The sequence below is a fragment of the Scyliorhinus canicula genome, chromosome 11, assembly GCF_902713615.1.
Source record: "Scyliorhinus canicula chromosome 11, sScyCan1.1, whole genome shotgun sequence".
NCBI classification, from domain to species: domain Eukaryota; kingdom Metazoa; phylum Chordata; class Chondrichthyes; order Carcharhiniformes; family Scyliorhinidae; genus Scyliorhinus; species Scyliorhinus canicula.
The window spans coordinates 16302412-16320920 of record NC_052156.1 but is presented as its reverse complement, the minus strand read 5'-3'; the positions used below and the strand labels follow the sequence as shown (position 1 = coordinate 16320920).

At 40.8% G+C, this 18509-nt stretch overlaps 1 protein-coding gene across 5 annotated transcripts in view; it reads right to left on the bottom strand.

Annotated features, from left to right (window-relative positions):
- Window positions 1-18240, bottom strand: part of LOC119973857 (RNA-binding protein 5-like) — a 53869-nt gene extending 35629 nt beyond the window's left edge. The window contains exons 1-8 of one of the 5 annotated variants that reach the window (XM_038812346.1): window positions 17954-18240; window positions 14001-14074; window positions 10068-10254; window positions 8042-8198; window positions 6409-6483; window positions 5546-5619; window positions 1181-1267; window positions 640-700 (exon numbers count right to left, since the gene is read on the bottom strand). In XM_038812346.1, the coding sequence (XP_038668274.1) occupies window positions 640-700; window positions 1181-1267; window positions 5546-5619; window positions 6409-6483; window positions 8042-8198; window positions 10068-10254; window positions 14001-14017 (658 nt within the window). In that variant the 5' untranslated portion in view covers window positions 14018-14074; window positions 17954-18240. Of the gene's footprint in view, window positions 1-639; window positions 701-1180; window positions 2211-5545; window positions 5620-6408; window positions 6484-8041; window positions 8199-10067; window positions 10255-14000; window positions 14075-17692; window positions 17895-17953 lie in introns of those variants that run through there. The other 4 variants (XM_038812344.1, XM_038812342.1, XM_038812343.1 and 1 more) reach the window with 4 other exon arrangements.
- Between the last annotated feature and the right edge of the window lie 269 nt (window positions 18241-18509).

Sequence of the window (18509 nt, the reverse complement as noted above, 5' to 3'; positions counted from 1 at the left end):
CCTTCTTGAATGTGTCCCACTGTTCTGTCACAGATTTACTTAGATGTGTCTGCTCCCAGTCCACTGGCCAAATTAGAACTTTGATCTCAGGCCCATCATTGTTCTTTTCCATAACAACCTTGCATCTCACAAAGTTATGATCACTGTCTGCACTGCATTATGAGGTACTTTGTCAAAGGCCTTTTGGAAATCTAGATACATCACATCTACATTTCCCTGGTCTACTATCGCTGCTACTGCTTCACAGAATTCAGTCAAACAAAACTTTCCCTTCAGAAATCCATGTTGACTCTTGTATTTTTGACTTCTAGATGTTTTTCTACTTCCTCGTTTAGCAGGGATTTCATTATTTTTCCCACAACTGACGTTTAGCTGACTGGTCTACTGTTCCCTGGATATGCAATCTCTCTTAAACATAAGAATGTCAGAATGGTATAGGAGTAATGAAGAGGTAATCAGGCAGAGACTCCTGTACCTCAACAAAGGTCACTGCAGACAATTCCAGTTAAGAAGTTGAGCTCCTTGAAATGGAATTTAAGCTAGAACATGGTAGTGAACCATGAAGATGGCACAATGCAATTCAGTGCACTGCCAATTCTGGATAAGCACGGAAGCTGATATCAGTTCATATTTACTTACCAGATTTCGAAGCCCCACATTTGAAACATTTTTCTCGCCTCTTGAAGTTATATATGCCGCACTGTATTCGCAAGTTTATAAAATTTACAAATATCAGAAACTGACTTATACATGAAATTCAAGTCTACTATCATTTTAAATTAGTAACTAATATAGAAAATTACACTCCAATATGCAAGATGAAATGTAGTGAAAATTTTACAATGACAATCTATTTTTAGGGTGTCATTAATTAACAGCTATTTCATATTTTCCCTTTCCAAATAACTTGAAATATTTACTGATATTAAATACTGGGGAAGTATTTAGGTTCTAATGCAGTAAAACGACAACATCCAACACATGGAAATTTAATTCATTAAAAATTACTTTGATTTAATAACTAATTAAAAGTAATACAAGGTCAGCCTGTAGACGTAACATTACCCACCCTTGAAATAATCATGGCACGTTCTAATATATTAATATTTTTAAAAAGCATTCAAATAGATCACCACCACACTAAACCAAAATAACCACTAATGGTGAGTAATCAAAATACCTTGCCACAAAGCCAATCTTCATAAGCCTTTGGTCTTGGATTGCTGTAGTGCATGGTGACATACTTCCCTTGTATAGTCAGATATTTCTGTAAAAAATTAATCATAATTTAGTACTGTTTCAAGACAAAAGTATCAATATTCCCATGGCAGTGCACGTGTAGGAAGGGAGTTATTTCTCCCAAATTAGTGCTTGAATGCACAATTATGCATTTATGTACATAATGGGAAAGGGAGCTCAGGGGATTAGGTTACCTACACTTAGCCCATCCTTATTAGTCTTCAATAAGATGGAAGCAGGCCAAGTCACAAGGTCCAGTAAGAGTAAGCATCTGGAGTGAGACACGCTCTATTATGTTAATGCTTGCAGAAAAAAAAATTAAATTATGTTTTAAAATTACGAAAATGTATTTTAAGTCATGCTTTGCCTTAATAAAATGAAAGCTATTCTTGTCCTTTTTTAACTCAGTAGGTGCTAACCTCAGCAGAATCTGCAGCCTCATCTAACATCACTAATGGAGACTTTCCAACCCATTGCACAAGTTGAACAAAGTTCAAGTAGCGTGAAGGTGCTGCAAAATCTCGTGACGAATCTGCCACTACCTTGAACTGGCCAGGTACTTCGTCCTCTACACTAGCAATCTCTATTGCACCTTCTTAGAAACCAACATGCACGCCCTTATTTTTGGAAAGTCATCTGTACTTTCAAGCTTATGAATTCAATATGGACACAATAAAATTTGATTTACATGTTTTGCTTTTGGCAGTACAACAGAAGGAAAACAAACCCTACATTTAGTAATGGTTTGCTGCTACCACTGAAAGCCGATGTTACTGGATAGAAACACCACAAGCATTGAATTATTACAAATTAGATGTGCAAAGGGTTTACAAATTTTGCTCAATGGGCAACACAGCTGGTTTGTAATGCAGAGCAAGACCAGCAGCGCGGGTTCAATTCCCGTACCAGCTTACCCGAAAAGGGGCTGGTTTAGCACACTGGGCTAAATTGCTGGCTTTTAAAGCAGACCAAGACAGGCCAGCAGCACGGTTCAATTCCCGTACCAGCCTCCCCGAACAGGCGCCGGAATGTGGCGACTAGGGGCTCTTCACAGTAACTTCATTTGAAGCCTACTTGGGACAATAAGCGATTTTAATTTTCAAATTTTATATTAAAACACAAGTTGTGAACTGTGGGTTTAGTTTACAATGCACTTTCAGGATTTAGCCAAGTAATTGAACCAGTTAGGAACAGCAAGAACTCATCAGCTGCTACTGCTGAGTCAGTCCTAGCAGATAACCCAGTGTAATCCAGGAACCTCGTGGTTAAGATACTTATCCACAAGTCACCCCAAAAGGGAAAAATGCTCGATTGCTGATTAAATTTTGTGCTGTTAAAGATCTTACACTCCTCAATTCAAGCTCGCATGTCTATATATTTTCAACTCAACAGTATTTTCTGTTGGGCAAACAGTGGACCTCATGATATAATTGCACAGAAACGAATCCTAATTTCTGAAATCTGTCAAGGCATTAAGTCAATAATAGTTTCAGAATAGTAAATTTATGCATAAGATAGCTGGCTATACTTGAGTAAAAATGCAATTGTTTGATAGGTTACATCATAATATACAATATTCCAGTCATAGTATAAATTGTACATTGTAATAACGAGAGCTTTATTGAGCAGCTTGAGTTATGGGTTTTCTCAGGATTGTTTCTTGACGATAAATATTTTACATCACAGATCTATCATAATAGATCTCTGCCCACGGTTGCACTGGTAAAACCTGTTTTTTTTTTAATTAAAAAAACAGACCTTTTTCCCCCCACGAAAGGATTTTTCCAGATAAGACTTGCGAGAATTTACACTGCGTAACAAATTTTTGAAGCGATCCCCAATATTCCTACGCGCTCAAACTTCAAGGGAAGGTCTGATCATTCTTATTTAAAAATTAGAAATATGGGAAAACCTCGAGGTAAAATGGGTTAACAGACTAGACTGTCTTTTCACCGGAGGCTGTAATGACCTCCATGAAGTGTGTAGGTGGCACCATCCCAATTCCATAGCATAAAACTGTCACGACAATGGAATTTCAAAACTTTGTGCATTACACTATCACCAACTGAAAATACAGGGAGTGGGCTTGCTGTCATACCTCTTACAGTACTATTCTCCTGTACACCACGTCATATAAATTGATGTAAAAGAGTGACTAACTTCAATTCTGTGGGAAATTCAATAAATAAAAGAATAGCGTAAAAAGATAATGTATGCGTGTCATGGAGGCACAACCCGGCTAGCAAAAGATGCTGCAAACATCAAAAATAGCAAGCACCCTATTGAACGAGAACTAGAATGCTTTCCTATATCACTTAACTCAGTGGCATTTCAGGCTGGGTTTCCTCAAACCTGCAACTCATCATTATATTCCACTGAATTGACACATTGTGCTTGAACCAGCAACTGATCCCTTTTCTTGGCTAAATGCCAACAGCCAGATCAGCAACATCACCTGAACAGAGCAACTGTCAAAAGTCTGGCGATACAAAGCAAACCCACCAGGCATGTATACAGAATACAAACAGCAGTATATTACTATCACATTTGGCACCCTCTGGAATCAGTCCAGATTTCCCTTAGCTCAAGCTGCTCAATAAAGCTCTTGTTGTTACAATATACAATTTATACTATGCCTGGAAAATTGTATATTATGACATAACGTATCAAGTAATTGCATTTTTATTAACTAAATTAATCTCCCACCTCTCACAGAAACAGTTAGGCATTGGTTAATTATCTTAAAACCCAATCCCCATAACGTGCCTTAATCCCAATTTAGTATCTCCTAGAATACTGCATTTCTTACAACGTCCATCCCTGTACATCACAACCATTCCTAAATTATGGAAAATTTGTTCTGAACTCACGGCCATTTAGTTAAGGATCCAGACTGCCAAAAAAACACTCACGTCAAGATTCTTAAAGGTGCTAGAAGAGTCTTTCACCCAAAAACGCGGGGCCAAATTTAAATCCAAGCCAGAGATGTGAAAGGGCAGTGTTTGCTATCCCGTCTCATAAGGATACTTGCTAAAGTTCAAACTTAGTTGCAAAGAAATTTCAAGTCATTCCAAAACTGATCTCATATACTTCATAGTGGCGGTTTCAAAGCAGGTTTGAGGCCTAGGAGCAGATCATTCAGCTGCCTTCAACAATGGTACAATGTGCATTTGAAAGGAGCAGAAACTGGTGAAGGAAGGATCTAAAATAACTCATTTTAATCACTTACTACTAAAGCTTGTTCCTGACCTTCTGATGCTCAGCAGCAACTTGCTTCATATTTATGTTTTTTTAGGCTGCTCATGACCTTGAGTGTATCATAAAATTTAACTTGTATTTTAATAAAAATGCCTTTGACACAATGTCATTGTTCTGTATAAAGCACAAATACATAGATCTGATAACAAGCACAAAATGTAGTAAGTAATTTAGAAGTTGCTAAATACAAAGTTGCCTATTTTATTTTAAAGGAAAACTGTTCTGCTTGAGCTTTTGTTATCCTTTACCAGGAAGGTCCTAGGATCTATTTGGAAATGAGGCATTGCACCACATTCGTGTACTGACACCTCACAACAGGAAATGGGTTTATCAGTGTGCATGCACAATCAGTCAACACAACAACCAGGGGAAACGGTTTTCAGTTGAACGGCAAGTCAATCCATGCTGCCGCAGCACATCTTCCATCAAATCGGTCTGGGGCACCAGACACCTTGGATCAAGTGACTTGAATTCCTGATCTCTTGAATGGGAAATAACATTTAAGTTAAGGGCAATATAGAATTGTTGCTGCTATTTGCACATGCATCCCACTGTCTTTGTAGTTTTTGACTTGCTCACCTACATACTAAAAAGTTTTATGATCGGATAGTTTTGATATTGCTCCAATCAAGTGGAAAAATTGGCTTGTTCTCAGCTAACTGAATGCTAGCCTGGACATTGTTAGCGTCATTCCAATAAGCTCATATTCTGAACCAAACAGTTTCATTATAAAGAAAACAGCGCATGCATCCACAAAACTCAATGATAAATTTACATTCAGTTTATGGTATAGCCCCTTATTTTCACCACTGTCTTTTCACTGCCTCACATAATTTGAACCAATGCCCTAGCTGTGGTTTATACTCATTTATAAAAGGGGCTGTACTTGAAATCAGTCCTATGAACCTTGCAATTTATACAGAAAAACAAAATCTAATTCTCTTGTTTTGGAAAAAAGCCCTCGTGTCTCATTACATCAGTTTTCAATACAGACAATTTGATCCTTTTTATTTTTTCTCCAAGAAATCTAGACTTGTGATGAAGCAACCTGATTGGCTTCCATCCATCTTGTTGCGTCCTGCAAGTGATTAAACTCCACGAAGGCGAAACCACGGCTTTGACCTAGAGACAGCATTCAGATATAGACGGGATTGTGTTAGTCAATGGGTTTTAAAGCAGCCATTCTCAGATGAATCTCTCAAGTCACCTTCCTGCTTCAAAGCGTCTCCATTTACAATTTTGTGAAGCAGTGTTTCTCTGTGATCTCATTTTTTTTCCTTTTCTTTGCCATGGCAAGGAATTGAACAGTGCAAAAGGTCAATGTCTGGGAGTAACAATACTTCTACAAAAGGAACGGAAAAGGTTGCAAGGAAAAAGGCATCTTTCATGCAGACCATGACAAATTGACCTTAGAAACAACAAATTCTGTATGTGGTACCCACCTGCAACCCAGTTTTCATTGGCATTACATTTTTCTGTCAGTCACTTCAGCTGTTACCAGCACCACCACCCCTGTGCATGGCATGAAGGGAGTGCCAGTAGAGGCAAATGTACAGTATTGAAGTAAAAGAAAGAGAAAAGCAGAAAAATAAAAATACAAGAAAAAAGTGGGAACTGATATTGTGGGAAAGGCAACGCAGCTTTTCTGACCCTTGCCCTTAAGCGACAGGACCTCTTCAGTCCTGGGTTATAAGCCACTGTAATTTACAAGATGAGAAAGTCACAGTGACTACTATTGTCACTGCATAAATAACATGGAAGTTACAGCTTGCTATTAATTTTACTTTTCACGTTCCTCAGCCATGGCAAATTTTTGTGTTCTAATTCTGAATTCTCAACCACTGGGTAATGCTTTTTTGGGGGCTTTGGGGGAGGGAGGGGAGAAACCTGGAGTGGGAACAGAAATCTCACCTGACATTTTGCTCCTCATTAGTCGCACATCTCTTGGCTGAACTCCATCATAAGGCTCTAAAAACCGTTTCGAATCTACAAAGGAAATGGTTTTCAGTAAGCTAACTCAAATGATGGATCAAACATACAAACTGCTCTGGTCAGAAACATTAAATTTGGATCAACAGTTCTGTCTGAACTTCAATTCCTGATTGAAGTAATAACCAAACCAGCTCTTCATCTTCTGGCCTTGTTACATTGTGTTAACTGACACCGATTGCCTTTTACGACCCCACACTTCAATTTTAATTCTTATTTTAAACTAGCTACAATCTAACATCACAAAAATTACTCCACCTCTCCGAATTGTTCTTGAAAATATAACCGTTTATAACACATACAAAACCATGAATCCAAATAACTGTTTTGCACATCAAAACAATACTGTCTTTCACTGCCAGTCTTCTGAACTTAATTTTTGTAAATTTACCAATTAAGGGGCAGTTTAGCATGGCCAAACCACCTACCCTACACATCTTTGGGTTGTGGCGGTGAAACCCACGCAGTAACAGGGAGAATGTACAAACTCCACACAGTGACCCAGGGTGGAGATCAAACCTGGGTCCTCAGCGCCAACCACTGCATCACCATGCCACCCATCTGAACTCAAATCTACAGTGCTAATACGCAAGTGCTGAATAGATCAAACTTTTGTGCTGCAACATGGTATGATTTACAAACAGCTGTAGTACCACTGAAGAACAAGTTTGCATTTATGTTGATCTTTAATGGATGTAGCGCAATCTAAAATACTTCACCAGCAATGGAAGTATGTGGAAAATACTTTGACAAATGTAGTTAGTGGTTTCGTTTGAGAGATAAATGCTGCGTGCAACATCTGGTTAGCGCATGTTAACTTACAAAATACAGTAGTTCTTTCTGCTGGAGCTCCAAGGCACTATAGTCTCAACTTTAAATTATTTCACTAAATCAGCTTTTATCTAATGAATCTGTGGTTTCAGAACAGACATCACCAGGTATCCACATTTTCGGAAAATCAACATAGAATCCCGAAAATAGTTAGTTTCCAAGGACTTCCAACAATTAGAAAATTCACAGCTCAGAATTCTTGGAAAAAATAGACACTATTACTTTTTGTTCGTATTTTAAGCAGCTAACAATGTTGCAGTAAGTATGTCACTTTCTTTAGTATCAGAGTAGCAGGCAGATAGGAAACAAAAAGTTTAACAAAAGTAATAAAACTGCAAGAGGTGAAAACAGCCAGGGATCACTTTACGTGGTGTCTATTCAAAAATGCTTGTTTTGGCCCTTGAATGAATGTAGTATTGGGCTAAATGGCATCAATCACGTTTGAGCTCCTGGAGCAAATTATTCCCTCCCTAACAGGACACATTCAAAACACCATTCACACATGATGAGAAATGCTACCAAGCCCCTGAAAACACAAAAGATGACAGCAAGCCATGCAATATATTTACTAAACTAAAAGAAAAGCTACCACAAAACTTTCCTAGCTTCTTCTAATTCTTTCGCTCTACTGCCCAGCTATTATCTCTATTTTTTTTGTCATGTTTTATTTCTAAGAGATATCATTACTATCATTAAAGTATATAAACACTAGAGAGAAAAAAACCTACATCATCCTCAGTTGTAGATGAGGGAAGTCCTCGTAACATAATAGTTTTGCTTTCTTTTTCATTGTTCAGGTCATTCCGGTCTGGATCCTTATAGTCGCCATCTGAATGGTAACCACCATCTGACCTGTCACTGCTTCTTCTCTCCTGATATCTCTAAAAGAAAAGAAAGTTGAACCAAAAATGTTAGCATAACAGAGCTAAAGAAACTCTCAGAGCAACGGTGTTTAGACCCTCGACAAGTGTGAAACTAACTAGGCATGCAAAAGCAAATATAGCGGATGCTGGAAATACTTTTTAAAATTAAAATAAAACCAATCTGAAACATTAACTATTTCTCTCTCATAGTTTCTGCCAGTATTTCCAATATTTTCCGTTTTATTTGCCTGACAAGGCATTTTGGGTATTAAAGTACACACTGCCACATAAGCAAACGCAGATTTAATCAGCCCCATCTAGCCATTGTTGAGAAGTCATGCACCTTCCTGCTAAAAAATAAATCGGGGAACTCCATTACTGGATTGCATGACTGACTTTAATTCTTCTTCAGTTGGTATCTTTAAATGGATATTGGTTTTAAGACATTAATGTGCACTAGATGAGAATTCATATCCTTTGATGCCTTGCACCATCACCCCTTTTGTCATTTAATTACTTCTGCCCTCCAATCAAGAGCCTTCCTTTTGTTCTTTCCCTGGTCTTTTCTTTCAATAATAGCTGTTCATCTCCGGTATCTTCTGGTTGTGAATGAAAAACAATCATTGACGTGAAACATCAACTGTGTTCGCTCTCCAAAGATGCAGACTGACCTACTGAGAGCTTTTAGCATTTTAATTCAGGTTTTCAGGATCCACAGTGTTTTGCTGCAGAAACGGTGCTTTGCTTTCCTTACTAGGTAATTACAGACCAGTCAGGGCGGCACAATAGCACAGTGGTTAGCACTGTTGCTTCACAGCTCCAGGGACCCAGGTTCGATTCCCGGCTTGGGTCACTGTCTGTGCGGAGTCTGCTCAGATCAAGGACCGAGTTGAACGGAGACCGGAGGGACTGGGTGCTCCGGTTTCCTACCACAAGTCCTGAAAGATGCGCTGTCAGGTGATTTAGACATTCTGAATTCTCCCTCCATGTACCCAAACAGGTCGTAGTGTGGTGACTCGGGGATTTTCACAGTAACTTCAATGTAGTGTTAACGTAACCCTACTTGTGACACTAATTGGTTTTTTAAAAATAAATTTAGAGTACCCAATTATTTTCCTTTTCCAATTAAGGGGCAATTTAGTATGGCGAATCCATCTAACCTGCACATCTTTGGATTGTGGGGGTGAAACCCACTCAGACACGGGAAGAATGTGCAAGCTCCACACAGAGTGACCCAGGGCTGGGATCGCACCAGAGTCTTCAGCAACATAGGCAGCAGTACTAACCACTGCGCCACCCTACTTGTGATACCAATAAAGATTAAAGTTCATCATTAGTCATGAGGTCTGACATCGTTCAGAGCCTGTGGCTAAGCAGTTAGTCAAGTGGAAGTTAAACTAAGAGCCAACAATTTTCATGATGGGTTGGTTATGCCTGACTAAGCTAGTTTAACTTTTTGAAAGGTCACTAGCATAGTGAATAGGGAAGTGGCTTCGAAAGATTTCTGGAAGGCATCAGTTCTGATAAAGTTCTAATAAAATGGATAGAAAAGTGAAAGTGCAGACAACTAGGGGTTATCCCGTGATGACTTTGATAACTGGTTGATGGTAGGAAACAGATCAGGAATAAAGTGAGGAAATGTAGCGTTCCCAAGAATGAGTATTGGAGCCTCGGCTTGTCGCCTTTATATAATGATTTTGATGTATATTTATTCTATATTGAAGTCAGCAGGAAAAGGGTAGGAGGTGAAGCAAGTTGCATAATGGGAACAGAAAGTTAGAAAGAACATGAATTGAATGTTCAAAGCAATGGCCAATTATGCAGCATCTGTCCACAGAACAGATTCATCGGCCACAAAATGTCAATTTCCAGTACATTTTCACTTACACCAACTTCAGAACTCTCAGAGTTTCGATGATCTTGATTTCGACGACTACGGCGTTCATCACTAGAATTTCTGTAATCATAGTCCCGATCAGTGCCCCTCGAGCTCCGGTCCCTCCGGTCTCTCAGTTCAACTCGGTCCTTGATCTGATCGGATCCATATCTGCCATTCCGTTCAGTTCTACTTATTCTGTAGAGACAGAGAAAGCTAGGAGTTAAAAGCACTGACCACATAGGGAAAAGATTAGACCAGGGGTGGGCAAACTACGGCCCGCCAAAGGTCTTTATGCGGCCCACCAAGATCAAGTCATTAAAAAAAAAAAAAAAAATGTTTTAAATAAGGTTAATGGGGGGGGGGGGGGGGGCTGTTGGGTTACGGGTATAGGGTGGATACGTTGACTTGAGTAGGGTGATCATTGCTTGGCACAACATCGAGGGCCGAAGGGCCTGTTCTGTGCTGTACTGTTCTATGTTCTATATGAGGCGCCCAGAATCATAACCAGGTGAAGCGCCATTTTTGAAAAGTAGAGAAAAAGAGGGCTAAAGGCAGGATGCCGCCGGGAGAAGCGCTGAGGTATATGCCGCACGCTAATTGGTTACAACCGGGACTATTAATTAATATACTATGCGGCCCTTTAAAATTGTGAATTTCTGAATGTGGCCCTTGCACGGAAAAGTTTGCCCACCCCTGGATTAGACGATAGAAAAGTTGCAATGGCATTCTTAAAAATATAAGTACACGCAGTCCAACTAAATTAACAGATGTAATTTGCCATGTTTATTTGTAACATTTCTAGGTAAATGACTAATACAAACCAGACATCCAACTCATTTCCCAGCTACTTCATAGAATTCATATTGCAGATGGAGGCCAAACGGCCGATTGAGCCTGCAGCGGCCCTTGGAAAGAGCGCCCTACTTAAGCCCATATCTCCACCCCATCCCTGTAACCCCATCCAATCTTTTTGGACACTAAGCACAATTTAGCATAGCCAATCCACGAAACCTGCACATCTTTGGACTGTGGGAGGAACCGGAGCACCCGGAGGAAACCCACGCAGACATGGGGAGAATGTGCAAACTCCGCACAGACAGTGACCCAAGCCGGGAATCAAATCCAGGTCCCTGACACTGAAGCAACAGTGCTAGCCACTGTGCTACCGTGTCGCCCTACTTGAATTAGTTCATCAATGCTCCCGATAGGAGTGCTAAAATTGCCTTATAGGCTCCTTGCACTGGACATTGGAGAGAGGGATAAAAAATGAGATATAATCTGAACTCCACTTCTGATCACCATCGAGTTATCTCCACATCATTGGTTATTTTTAGTATTTATCTAGTTACCACCATATGTGCAATTTCTAACTGGCGAGAACTGCACATAAAGAACACTAGGCTGTAATTGGACTGTAATTCTCCTCCTCCCCCCCATCTCTCTCTCCCCCCCCCCCCCCCCCCCCCCCCCCCCCCCCACCCGCAAGACAAAATACAACTGCTCTTTGAATGACATTTACAGAATGATCACCTGAGAGGGATACTTGGGGAAATCTTGAAACTGAAACATAAGCAAAATGTAATACTTTTGCAAGAGGATTAGAATAAACTTTTTAAACAAATAAAAAGGTGACAAATACATATCGGTTTTAAATGTATACTATGGTGCTGGGTACACAAAGTCAGAGCATGCAATGCACAACTGCATTATTCTACCATTGAAGTAGTTAAATGTTCAAGTTTGCATGTTACAACCTATTCAAAACCAATACGTTTTCTTCTTATGCGTGATCCATATACATCAGCTGTATCATTTGTGCGGTGTAACATCCAGACTTGAAGACTAGTTGGTCTTGTATGGTGATGGACAAAGAACGCCGTTAGCTATTACAAAAGGTAGAAACTTAAACCCAAGGCATTGAGATCATCATCATTATTCGTCAATCTTAAATGTACTAATGTTTCATAACAACTCAAAACCTTGCAGGATTCAGAATGACTGACAATGAGCCAAAGCCAGTACAGCTAGGATAAAGTCTAGATGGGACTCTCACCTATAAAGGCGCTGTACCAAGCTAGGTCTGAAGCACAAGAGCTGAACGGTCTTCCAAAAATGGTGGCAGGCTTAACCTGGTAAGCTAGCCACCCTGGTTCCTCAATTCGGAATAAATGCTGTGTGGCTAAACTGTCCTCCATAAAACTAGATTGTCCAACTAAATCAAACCATGTGAGAGTAACAGGGACGAAAACATCCAAATGCGACCAATGCTTTCAAATATAAGGATCTAACATTTGAAGTCATTTGCAACAAAGAACCTGAAGGAAAACCAGGGGATGCCACTTTTCCAATGGCATATAGATGCCCTCATCACAGACCCATTGTACAAGTCTTGACTATGATGTTAACCATTACACAATGCATGCTGCCCCACTACAAGCAAACAGAATAGGAACATACAGCTCGCCGTGAAACACCAGTTATACCAGCTGAATGAGACTCCATGGTTTGCACTGCCAGATCCATCTCTGTTGTAAACACAATTGTTTTATGTCAAGTTATTTGCTGTAAAGCATAATACACCACATCTAGGCACTCGGGAATACCCCTACATTTACAGTCGTGGGTATCACACATCTACTGCACTATCATTTCATGCTAAGCTACCAGGGCCTATAAATTCCCACAATACCATCCTAAGGCTACTGAATAACTAGAACAACTATGATGGCTGCTTAAAGTCATTGACACTTTATAAAGTTCCCTCCCTGCTTTGTTTTAATTTTGAACTGTTTCAATTTTTATTAGACCACTTACTACATTGAGAAACAGGAGTGCTTGGAGTTTAGGGTTTCTCAGGGGCAGACCAAGAAACTGAAAGATACAAAAACCAAGGCACCATACTAATACCACCTGCAGGAGTGTGTAAATATATTCACATGGGAAACATCCATCGTAAATATAGGTGTAAGAGTTTACAATGGGAAACGATGACAAAGGTTTTTGCAGACACGTACAACCAAATACAATATTATATGCATACAGCAACCACACGCTATGACTGTAGTTTGAAAAAACTATTTAAATTTGCAATTGTATTCATTTTTAAAATACACTTAGAGTACCCAATTATATTATCATTATTATTTCCAATAAAGCATGGCCAATCTACCTACGCTGCACATCTTTTGATTGTGGGGAGAAAACCCACGCAGGCTCGGGGGAGAATGTGCGAACTCCACACAGACAGTGACCCAGGGAAGGGATTCGAACCCGGGTCCTCAGCGCCACAGTCCCAGTGCTAACCACTTGCGCCACCGTGCTGCCCTTGCAACTGTATTAGTGACCTTTTTTTTGCTTTGCTCTCCAAGGAGACAAAATAAGATTATGACTCCTGGATTACAATCTCAGTTTCACTTGTCGAAATGCTGTAGGGTTTCAATATCATGATGAGAAACTCAAAGCCTGAAGACCTCTGACCCAACTAACAAAAACAGCAGTACCTAACTTTTAAAATCAAATTCAAGAATGTCAATTTGTGCTGGGAGTTGGAAAACATCTCCTTTTGAAACCCCGTGTCAAGGTTAAATGCTTCCAAGCATCATTGCCATCAACCATGCAATTTTTTTTTCTTTTAAATTTAGAGTATCCAATTAATTTTTTCCAATTAGCGTGACCAATCAAACTACCCTGCACATCTTTGGGTTGTGGGGGTGAAACCCAAGCAAACACGGGGGGGAATGTGCAAACACCACACGGACAGTGACCCATACCCGGGATCGAACCTGGGACCTCGGTGCCGAGAGGCAGCAGAGCAAACCACTGTGCCACCATGCTGCCCGCAATGTTTTTTTAAACTCGAAATCGTCAAGAACAATTTCTACCACATTACTGCAATGCTTCATTTTCCCCCAGAGACTAACAAATGGATTCAGGATACTCACCTCTTATTGGAACCCATCCTTCAAAATGACTCACACGCGAGAACAGCTTCAAAACGATGACCTGTGCTTATAATCTGGTTTTAAAAAAGAATGTAAATCAGCACTGGCATACAAAGTTAAACCAAGTTCAACATAAAAAACACTAGTACTTTGCAACAAAGCCACAAGCTCCTTTTTATTCTGGGATGCCACTGCATTTCATTTTCATTTTTCAGTGTTTTCTGTTCGGCGACTGCTCTATATAACCTTCCTCGCCTTGGGAGCATCCAAGAATCAATCTTCCCAAGTTTATCCAATTATCTATGTCTGGAAAATGAGTAAAGGCTGCTCCTCAAATGATGGAAAAGAGTTGCCCCGACGTGGAGGAAATGTATCAAAAAAACTGACTACTGTATTCCTTTTAAACCTCCAGTCATAAAAAATTCAAGCAGCTGAAGCCTATGTAAAAAGAAACATGGGCAAAAGCATGCAAATAATAAATAATCTGTCTAAAGCTTTGAGAGTCTGAAATGGAGATCTTGTAGGCTAACATCATGCCTGCAGACTTGTTGATTTCATACATTAAACATACTTTCCATTCCACAGTTTTGTTCAACACAAGAAATATATTCAGACATGTTTCAATAAGATTTGACAGGCCAAGCCATTTCATGAGACAGGTGATCAGAGAATGGTCCCAAAGCATTGATGTGGAATGGCTTCTGTGCTGACAATCAGTTCATGATCACAAACTTCTACAGCTCTTACAGAACATCTAAACCCAAAAAAAGGTACACAATTTGGGAAAAAGAACTCCCAGGTCAGGTTAGCCCATGCCACAGTAAAGATGTCAACTGGAGACCAGCCACACAAGCCAGAAACCTTATTTCTGGTAAAAGTAAACAACTTGCATTTATGTCAAACTTTTAACATAGATAAAAGGAAGAACTTGCATTTATAGCATGCCTTTCATTACAATTAGATCCCCTAAAATGCTTTATCTTTGATCTTTTTATATGAAAATTACCTTTGATAGTCAGAGTTACAATGCAGCAGTTAATTTACATACAGCAAGTTCCCAGAGACAGTCATAAGGTATATAACCAGATGGAACAGCGGAGTAATAAATGTTGACCAGTGCAACTGAAGAACGTCCATGCTCTTTGAATAGCAAGATGTATTCTTTGGTGCTCACCAATGCCAATACTTTAAAACACTTTGACATGTCAGCAAATGCAACTTCTCACCTGGCAGGCATGTATGATTGCAAACCAGAAATTAGGATTTACCAGATGGCAAAATTCATAGGCAGCTATGTAGTCTATTCTGTTGCCAAATATTTTCAGGCAAGGTGTGAAAGAATGCAATAGCTAAATTGCAATAGTCATAGGATAGCTTCTTAAACAGGAAGTGTTTGGTCCAGAATCCGTTTATTCCCCTCAAAAGAATCAAAGCACATATGTTGAACTTTAGCTGCATATAAAGGAATTCTTTGGGTAATTATAGTAGCTCTAATTTGCCTTTAACAGAGCATTTGAGCCCGTCCCAAAATGTTTGCAAACATCTTAACTTTTAAATCTTGTGCTCAAATTATGGAGATTAGAGAAGCTCCATGCGTTAAAGCAACTTTGAATACAATTGAAGTTAGATGTGCCTAAATTATTAAATAACCTTCAACGATTGTAGTGTGGGATACTGAGCCATAAGCCAGGACAGTCTAGGCATAATATGCGACCCATGATATATTAACTTTTAACAGAAGATCCATAAATGGGCATGTCTTTAGGTAACCCCTCACATACTGGCTGAACAGGGCGAAATAGGTAAATTCACAATTCTTTTCAGGGAAATTTTTCTTCAGAGTAGAGTATGCATAATTGCAGACAGATGCAAAGCAGTTTCAGAATTTGTTTTAAAATTTAGAGCACCCAATTCTTTTTTTTCCAATCCAATTAGTTTTTTGCCAATCAGGGGGCAATTTAGCATGGCCAATCCACCTACCCGGCACATCTTTTAGGTTGTGGGGGTGAGGCCCTCGCAGACACTGGAAGAATGTGCAAAACTCCATACTGACAATGACCCAGAGCTGGGATCAAACCTGGGTCCTCAGCGCATGAGGCAGCAGTGCTAACCACTGCACCACCGTGCCAGGAAATAATAGTTTTATATAAATTTAGAGTACCCAATTCATTTTTCTCCAATTAAGGGGCAATTTAGCATGGCCAATAATCCACCTTCCCTGCCCATCTTTGTGTTGTGGGGGCAAAATCCACACAGACACGGGGAGATCCACACGGACAGTGACCCAGAGTCGGGATTGAACCTGGACCTCGGTGGCGTGAGGCAGCAGTGCTACCACCGTGCTGTCCCCTGGAAATATTCTTAACCCTTCAATGGGCAGCACAGGGGTTAGCCCTGCTGCCTCATTGCGCCGAGGGTCCCAGGTTCGATCCCTGGCTCTGGGTCACTGACCGTTGTGGAGTTCCCTGCGTTTACACTTTCATGCAATGCTAACTCATTTCATCAAAAGTCTGCTCACCCATCATCCTTGTGATCACAGACTTACATTGGCTCTTGGTCCAATGGCTGAATTTCAAAATCTCAGCCTCCTGGTTCAAAACCCTCCATGGATTCAAACCTTTCTATCTCTGCCATTTGCTCCAGCCTTACAACCTGCCGAGAACTATGCCTTCTTCGCTAAAGTACAACAGAAACCACAAAATTCTTAAACTGGTTGTCGTCCACATTGGAGCATCATGAGGCTGCAAGAAATGATTTTTTTAAAATATAAATTTAGAATACTCAATTTTTTTTTCCAATTAAGGGGTAATTTAGCATGGCCAATCCATCTACCCTACACCTCCTTTGGGTTATGGGGTGAGACCATACAGACCGAAAATGTTATATAAATGAGTCATTTTTGCACACTTCCCACTTTTCTCACCTCGCCATTTATGCCTTCAGTCTAAATTCAGATTCTTTCATCTTTCAACAATAAATTGTATAAAGTGCATTGAACCCAGTCAGACATCCCAAGTGGCTTCACTGGCACATTATTAAACAAAACCCAAGACTGAGCCACATAAATATCAAAAGCTTAATCAACGAATTTTGAGAAAAGGGAGGCAAGGGAAAGCATTCCAGACTATAAGGAAAGATCATCAATCTGAAATATGAAGTGCTCTCTGTCTCTCTACAAACGCCACGGTAATGGAGTATTCCCAGCCTTTTTTAGTTTTATTCCAGAGTTTGGTGGCAAGCTCAAGGTGCAGCCACCGCGCATGGTGGCGCAACTGAAATCAAGAAACTCGAGGGGCAAGAACTGGAGGGAGTCTAGCTCTCTCAGACAGTTGGAGGTTATGGAGGATTGAGATTGTGGAGAGACTTCAAAGCAAGGATGTAATGAACAACTGAAGTAAGCAGCAAAACCTAAACCCCTCTCATTTTTAAGATACATTGCTAAACCCACTCCTTTGATCACCTGTCCCAGTGTCTGTTCCTCTCTTTGACACTGTTAATGCTCATCTGATTGGGGTATGTTTTTTTTTAAAACATTGCAACCAGGCCAGGCCAGTGATTAATAGAAAAACAGCAAGTCAGACACGTCAAGGGAAATATTTGGAAGACATTTGAACCTGAACAGGGATCAAAGTTTTAGAACCAAAATGAAATGGCAAAAAAAATGAACAATTGAAAATCTAAAACGGGTTAACCTGAAGTGACCAAAACACAGCGAATCCCAATGCCGAATAAATGAGTGTGGATGCTTCCCAGTGCAAACTTGTGAACGTGGAGCTTTGCTGAAGTCCTCGAAACGTTAGTTAGAGCACTCCAGATGCTGTCAAAGCTGCTGAGATTTTCCAGCATTTTCTGCTCGACATTCCAGCACCCGCGCGGCGGCTTGCTTCTAAACTGCTCGACTCGCTTCGCATGAAAAAAACAAGGACGGGGCCGGAAAAACAAAAGGAGCTCACCTCCCCTCCCTGCTAGGCCTCAGCCGGAGGCGCCGTTCAAGCCGATGAAAGCTGGGAGGGGTGGGCCTTCCTCCAGCGCCCGATTCCCCAACCCTGCTCGCGGGGGGAGGATGGGGGTGGGTAAATCGGCTGAATCCTTAACGTTGGTTCGAGAAATCGACACCCGCCCTGCTCTGTCCCGCCCCTCCCAATGTTCCGCCTGCCGCAGCGATCTCGCACCCAATCCCGCCCGGCCAGGTCTGGCTTCACCTCCAGTCAAGAGCCCCGACCACCATTACACACACACAGGCAGAAACAGGCGAGACAAGATGGCGCCGGGCGGCAGGCTGGCCCGGCGTGCACCGCGGCACAATGCGCCCTCCCTGATTGGTCGACACCTTGCATTCTGGGAGCTGTAGTCCGTTCCTCGCCTCCAGCCGGTGGACGCGCGCAAAATGGCGCCTGAGGCAACCACAGGGCCTGCATTTCTGTGGTGCCGCTTTCAACACAACCAAGTCCCCAGGAGCTGGGTTTTTTTTATTGCACCGGCCGAAATTTCATTGTCTACTGCTTCTTC